This window comes from Bactrocera dorsalis, chromosome 4 (assembly GCF_023373825.1).
Source record: "Bactrocera dorsalis isolate Fly_Bdor chromosome 4, ASM2337382v1, whole genome shotgun sequence".
Classification (NCBI taxonomy): Eukaryota; Metazoa; Arthropoda; class Insecta; order Diptera; family Tephritidae; genus Bactrocera; species Bactrocera dorsalis.
The window spans coordinates 19,720,125-19,728,277 of NC_064306.1; the positions used below are offsets into that span (position 1 = coordinate 19,720,125).

General features: G+C 32.6%; 1 protein-coding gene across 1 annotated transcript in view; it reads left to right on the plus strand.

Annotated features, from left to right (window-relative positions):
- LOC105226850 (mediator of RNA polymerase II transcription subunit 18) overlaps window positions 1-7,016 on the plus strand; it is a 33,881-nt gene extending 26,865 nt beyond the window's left edge. The window contains exons 2-3 of the mRNA XM_049454734.1: window positions 5,194-5,480; window positions 6,707-7,016. Coding sequence (XP_049310691.1) covers window positions 5,194-5,480; window positions 6,707-6,945 — 526 coding nt within the window. The 3' untranslated portion in view covers window positions 6,946-7,016. The remainder of the gene's footprint in view (window positions 1-5,193; window positions 5,481-6,706) is intronic.
- Window positions 7,017-8,153: the final 1,137 nt, after the last annotated feature.

The window sequence follows — 8,153 nt, forward strand, 5'->3', positions numbered from 1 at the left end:
CACTCTCCGTATTCACCTGATATGGCACTGTGCAAAATGTTGTTTTGAAGCAGAAGGAGACTATTTTGAATAAAATAAATTGATTTTGCTTCTATGTTCTTTTTTTTTAATTCCTGTTTGAAACGCTCCTTGTATGTACTCTGGTTGACATTATACATCTTAAGTTATTTCCGTGGCGTTGATTCTTGCAAGTGTGCAAGAGTATAAAATGTTCGGTTACACCCGAACTTAGCCTTTCACCCATAATCTAGCAAAGTAGCCGCAATGCATTGACGACGAAAATGTCAATGCCATTTTTTATTGTGATATGAAAAATATCTGACGGGGTCGTCCTAAAAAATGTGTTTGTTCAGGAGCAACAATCAGTATAATAGCCCTGACAGACGAGGAAAATTAATACGTTTTAAGCAACGCTATTGAAATTTTATGGCGACAGACGGCAGACTTGTGTATTTAGACAGCTGATTGTGAAATTTGTTAATAAAAAAAAGTGAAATTTTATGGTGACAGACGGCAGGCATGTGCATTTAGACAGCTGATTGTGAAATTTGTTTACTTATTAAAAAAAAAGTGATATAAAAATGAATAAGAGAAATTACACAGGTCCACAAACAAAAATCGATGAAAGGTTCCTTTGACCAAACATGGTGTATTATATGTATTTTGAGCCGCTGAAACCGAATCTGAAGTCCGTTTTGCTCCATCACGTCAGGATTTTTTCCTAACCTCAAAATACATGTCGGATTTTATTTGAAATTTTCAAAATACAAAATGGCGGATCCAATATGGCCGTCAAAGTTTTCAAAAAATTCTTGTATTTTCAAAAAATTCTTCAATTTGTATCAAGGGATTTTCGAGATCACTGATTTCGAAATTAAATGTAAATTTTCAAAATACAAAATGGCGGTCAGAAAAAAAATTTTTTGAATTTTCGTAACACTTTGTACAGAGGGGTTTTTAGGGTCGCTGATCACTTATTTAAAGTCAGATTTTCAAAATACAAAATAGAAAATCCAATATGGCTGTCGGATGTATAAAAATTTCTTTAATGTTCACAAAACTTAGTATATATCTAGAAGTTTTTAGGACCGCTGCCCACAAATTATATCGTGTGCCTGCATCCAGGGTACCTCCACTTGGTGGCGGCGGGCAACGGAGTTGTTCCGTGATCCGGCAGAGTCCATGGATCACGCTCCTTAAGGTGAGTCTGCAACGAATCAGCCTTTTTGTTGACCAATCCTCCACGAAGGACCTAGTCAATCCCCCTTTAAAAATAGTGAGAGGCAAGTGGACTCACTATAAACAAGCACCCCAATGGGAACAGAAGCCTGCTACGCCCACGTCGTTGTTCCTGAGTATATAGCTGAATGCATGAATGAAATGAATTTTTTTCTGACCACCATTTTGTATTTACCTTTAATTTCGAAATCAGTGACCTCGAAAATCCCTTGATACAAAATTTTATAAAAATTGAAGAATTTTTTGAAAATTTTGACGGCTATATTGGATCCGCCATTTTGTATTTTGAAAATTTGTCTTTAATTTCGTAATCAGGGACCCCTCAAAATCCCTCCATCCCAAAATTAAGCTAAATCCGTTAATATTTTAAAATTTTTTTCTGTCAAGTAAAATCCGACATGTATTTTGAGGTTAGGAAAAAATCCTGACGTGATGGAGCAAAACGGACTTCAGATTTGGTTTCAGCGGCCCAAAATACATATAATACACCATGTTTGGTCAAAGGAACCTTTCATCGATTTTTTTTTGTGGACCTGTTAACAGAAATTTATTAATAGAAATTTCGGTATTTTTGGAAAATCAATATAAATTTAACGAAAAAAATCGTTTATTATTAACCACGTTCAAAGATAATATAGTGAAATTAAAAGCAATAATTGATTGTAATGCGAAAAAAGTGTGCGAAAAAGTTAAGAATATTTGAAAAATGGATAGCAAACTGTGCGTTGTTTATTTTCTGTCATCTAAAAATATTAAAATTTGTTTATGTTAATATACTTACACATAATTTAATTAGCAATATAAAACTGCTTACCTCTGATGCTGTAAACGCAAAGGTGATGGCAGACTTCAAGCGACATCTGTCAAAAAATAGCAAAAATCTGCCATTTTTGAGCAGTGTTGCCTACTCAAATTTGGCAAATTCAGCTAAATTCACGAAATTCTTGTGCATTACAAATTTGCATTAACATGGGTCAAATGCGCAGGTAAATGTAGATTAAGCCCGCTAATGCAAATTAGCGCTGTCGTCTGTCAGAGCTATTAAATGAATTTTGAACACGTACTTATTGGAAATATAATTTTAGTATTTATGAATTGTATTGACTTTTGACATAAAGAGACAAAGTGTATCCTATGTCCGTCCCCTGGTTCTAAACTATCTTCTTGAGTTATATATAACGTAACTAACGCGACTTTCTTTTATAAATATAGTTTTAGTGAAATGATGTGAAATTATGGGAATGTTCGAGAAGGCAAATCACCGCAAGAGAGAGGATAAGTGATATTGCCAGGCATTTTAACTTAAATGAGTCAACAATTATGCAGAAAATTAAGCAATCGCTTATGGTGTGGATAGAAGAAATGACAAAAAAACGAATGCCCTTAGATGGGAATATAATTAGCATAAAGCACTAAAAATATTTAATTATTTAAAGGAAACAGGACAAACATCAATCGATAAAGACAATCATCAATTCGTAACTAGTATGGATGGTTTGGAAAATTCACAAAAAGACATGCACTTCACAATTTACAGGGAGAAAGTGCATGCGCAGACGCAGATGCAGCAGAAAAATATCCATCAGAGTTCGAAAAGATTAATAAAGAAAATGATTGTTTACCTGGACAAGTGTTCAATGCAAATGAGACAGGCTTGCGGTTAAAAAAGATGCCTTCAAGAACTCTTATTTCGAAAAACGAAAGATCGAATAGCATTATTGCTGTGCAGCACCACATCGCTATTACAGCTTAGATTAGAGCATAATAGCAGCATTCAAGGCATACTGCATTCGGAAATCCTTTGAGGTAATATTAGAGAAGATGGAGTCAGCAAATATTACGTTTAAAGAAGTCTGGAAACAATTTAAAATTCCGTTACAATTGTTGATGCGTCACTTAAAGAAATTCGTCCTTCAACACTAAAAGCGTGCTGGAAAGCACTAATACCGGAAGTTTCATTACTGTTTCTACACCAATAGAAGATGAACATAGGAACATAGTGAGATTAGCGCATGCACTAGAAGATAATGGATTTGATGAAATAACAATGGCTGATATTCAAGAATTAATTGCGGACGACGAAGATTTAGTGGCATTGATGAATAAAGAATCAGTTGGAGATAGCTCTGACGATCTTTCCGATGTTGAAAATAAAAACGTTTTACTAAAAAATATCGAGAAAGTTTTAAATAAGACAAAGCAGTTGGAAGAATACATTTTGGAGAACGACCCTTTAAGTGACAGAGTAGAAGTTTTTAAACGAAATCTTCAAAGCAATTTAACTCCCTATCAAGAAATTTATAAATATTTGCGAAATAAGAGGAAACGATTTTTTTAAACCAATAATCGTCGAAAGGATGTCCGAATCTGATAGTGAATCAAGTTCAGATTTTGAACTAGTACGAACAAAACGTTAGAAACAAATCATACTAAGTGATGAGACAATTATCGTTCTAATTTGGCTGTAATTTATTAAATCTGTCAACTTGAATATTTTTCGTAGAATTTAACATTTTATTTTGTTTTGTGTTACATAATATGTATGTTCTTATGACTCAACACATAAATATAAAAAATTATATTAAGCACATATTTTTACTACATATACAAATTCCAATATTTTATTGATTTTTTTTTTTACTTTGGAACCAAACTCTGATTTTTGTATGGAGAATCCTCTCAGGAACCTATTCACCGCGTTTTAGAAGGTTTACCTGTATTCAGCAGTTAATTATACTGCAACATTTTTGCGTCAAATATGATTCCTTATTATAGTGTAGCAGTGATTGAGTCTCGTACATCTCCTCAATTTGCTTTCAAACTGTTTATGTTGATCTAAATGTATGATATTTTAATAGTTGAGTTCTTAACAATAATGTGGTTATCATTGAACGTGTATGAAATTGGTCTCGACCTTGCTCTTAACATTATATCCCTAATATAATGACTTTCGATTATTGGTTGACGTTGGGTGAGTGAGATATAAGTTAATTAGGTTGATTTTAAATTAAAGCGTATAAGTTACTAAGATATAAAGTTTTTTCAACAAATTGCTAATTGCAAGAGTATAAAATGTTCGGCTACATCCGAGCTTAGTGTTCTTTTACTTGCTTAATATAAAATTTAGACAGCAGCCGTAAAATATTTCACTGCCTTGGGACTCATAAAGCGCGAGATTGTAGATTCTTTAGTTATACTCGAATTTAATCTTTCCTTATTTGTTGATTTTGTTTAATTAAATTCTGCGATTTTTCATTCTGACGTCTATATATTATATAAAAATTACATGCTATGCTGTTTGTACGGAGAAAACTCCTGAACTACTGAACGAATTGTAGTAATATTTAGCAGACACGACAGCGATCATGCACAACACATTATTTTTCTATTTGTATCGTCCGCACTTTTTTTCGCGATCACCCGGGTATACATCGACATACTTTTAAATAGACTTATCTAGTTTAGACCCAATTTTGTAAACTTATAACAATACATATTTATTAAATTTAGTTGGTTTATTTAAAGTACATTTCTTATTTCTTTATTCGGTGTAGTAGTGTGAACATTCAATTAAAGTGGGTAATATTATCATGCATTAAAATTTAGAAATGAAACACCGGAATTAATGAGTGACAACGAGAAAAGCAACATGACCAAAGTATTTCATATACACTTATCGCGAAACAACCAATAAATGTATTTTATGAATTTATATATATTTTTTAAGTATATCAGGAACACTATCTCGTTGGTTGAAGATTTGTTCACATATTATTAGTTAGAGTCACATGAATGAAGGGTACTGTGCTCTGAATAGTGCTGAATTAAATTAAATTAAAAATGTTTATAATTAAAAATTATTGGTTTTATATCGATTAATTAGTTTTATGTACAATTGATAATGTCCTACAAATATACAGTGCAGTAAACGAGTGAATATTTATTATTTTACAGGTTAAGAGGACTATGTGATACCGTGGATGCATCACCAGAACAGTTTCACGATTTGGAAGTATGTTTAAGTCTAAGGCAGCCAACACAGACCGCTCCACTAATGCTTCGTGTTCGTAGAGCTTTAGATAGAGATTCTCCATTCCAATTGCGATACATTGGTCAACCTGAGTTAGATAGATCTCGTCCAACACTAGTTCGTTCTAGCATAGATGTTGGCTGTACATCCACAATTCTGGATTTCCTTACAGAATTGGGTTGTAGATTGGATTTCGAATACGTTAGTCGTGGTAAGATTGGACTGCTTTATAGCTCTTAAACCTTTTCAAGCGGTTCTTAGTGTTTTTAATCTAATGATTTATATTTTTTCATTTAGTATTGCATTTTAGTTGCACAGGAAACTATAACACGATTTCGCTTTACGGTTGGCTACTAAAGCCAGTATTCTTGAAATAACACAACAAAATCCTGTTATATACTGGATTTAAAGCTATACGCTCGTTGTGACTGAACAAAATTTCATGTTTATGTTTCGTTTTTCAAGATGATTCAATTGAAAAAATCTGAAAAGTTGTTTACTAACTACTAAGAATGCAGTGTTTATGCACAATTATTATGATTATAAATATTTTAGTTTAATCGTATAAATATATCAAAAAACAAAGTAAGAATATTTCACAACAAAACATATTTGAAATTCTATAAAAAGCGACTAATTTTATAGGGTCATAGGATTCATCGTCCATTGCAATGCAGTTAAAATTAGGCATGAACTTTTCATATAATTGTGGAGCACGTCGTTTTGCCAAAACATGTTGGTTATCATTGCGGTTTGGTGCTGCATTCACTTTGAAGGAACGTAATCCATTTCGTTTGCGTACTTTCTGTACATATGAATACATGCAAATGTCCATTTTTTGGCGACATCTCGAACTGAAAGTCCAGGATTTTGTTTCAAATAGGTTAACACTTTTTTTGCTATAAGTGGAGATTCAAATTCTTGTTTTCTACTACTACCGGCCTTTCTATTTAAAGATAAAGAGTCACTGTATCTCTTAAGTACGAAAGATACTAAAGATTTTGCAATTTTTAATTTTTGGCGATGTCGCTGTGAGACATGCTTTTTGCGCAAAACCGATTTGCGAACGTGTATATTCATTGCTGACAAATTTTACACTAACCATATTTTTGTTACAAATATAATGAAATTATGTAGATAATGTAATAAACTTTGGGTATAAATTTGAATTTTCATTTTACCGTTAGAAATTTCTAAGCAGTGCGGATTTTTATGTGACCAGTATTTTTCGTGCACATTCTTTACTAATACTGAATATATAGTAAATAATTTTGATATTAAGTACTAAATGTACTTAAATATCTAATTACCAATAAATCTTATATTTTGATTTGTGCCAATTATGAGAGTGTCAGATGTTCGGGTGCACTCGATCTTAGCGCTTCTTCCTTGATTTTGTACTAATTAAAATCAATTAATAATAATTATTTATTTCAGGTTATATTTTTCGGAAAGGAAGGATGAAAATAACAGTGTCTAAAATAAAGGCTGTTCCTGGAAAACAACAAGAAATTGGTTCGGAAACGGTATCTCAAAGTTATCTCGTAGAACTTTCTGTTCTCGCTCCTAATGGCCAAGATTCCATCGGAGATGAAATGCGTATATTTGCCGAGCAATTGAAACCGCTGGTTCAGTTAGAAAAAATTGATTACAAGCGGCTCGGAGGTTTACCCTGAACATTTGTTAATGTATAAAACTAACAAACATCTACTTTTGATTAAATAAAAATGTTCTAACATTGTTTTCTTGACACCTCAGAAAAAGTATTATTTGTTTTAGCTCAGAGACTGCAAATATCGTCGTTTTTATATATAAATTAAGAGGCTAATGTTTGTGTTAATGTTCTACACATGAATTGTAAGTTTCAAATAAGAACGGCTACACTTCTAAAATTATGGAATGTTTTTTCCAATAAACTGTAAGTTTCAATTAAGAACGGCTAAACATCAAAGATTATGAAACATTTTTACTTTGTTAATTATCATAGCACATTCTTTATGTCATTATGAGTGTAATAAGTTTGAAAAACGATTGGTGAATACAATTTTGAAATTCAGGCATAGGTACTTGATGTTCTATTTAATTCCGGCTTTCTTAATATACGGTAGTTTTAAGATAAATTTTTATATTATTACGAAAAAAGCAATTCGTTTAACTTGATCACTCGGAGTGTTGAAAATTAACTATGTAATAATAAAAAATATCTTATACGGTGTTTTTTAAAATGTTTGGTTTTCAATGAGTCAATACTTTTCTCGGAGTTAGGCTTTTTGTTGATGTGGACGACCTTTATTACCAAAAAATGGCGCTACATTCCATAAACCAACTAAATAATAAATTAATTGAAGGAAACTTTTGATTCATAGATCATCTAACATAGTGAGCCTTTGGCGTAGGCTCCATGATCGTTTATCGTTCGGCGATTTAACGCCGCTGGACATATGAGAATGTGAAATCTCTTATCTACATGGATAAACACGATGATTTTCGGCTTCGCTTATTTTATGGACAACATAATCGGCCTACTGAGCGTACTATTGCATTTTCGGTAATTTCACGTTTTGGGCCGATTGATTTCCCACAAAGATCATGTGATATCACACCTTTAAAATTTTTCCTGCGGAGATATGTAAAGTCTAAAGTCTATGCGGCCAATCACGCTTCGATTCAGACCTTGGAGCAAGACAAAATGCTCGAACGAGTCATCGAAAACTGAACTCAACGGATGGACCAGCTGAGACGTAGCCGCGGCCAACATTTGAAAGAGATAATCTTCAAAGAATTAAATTCCAAGGAATGTTCTTTCGAATCATAATAAACATTCGGCATTAAATTTGAAGTTTCTTTAAAAAAGTAGGGAACCTCGAAATGGATGGTCCTTTAG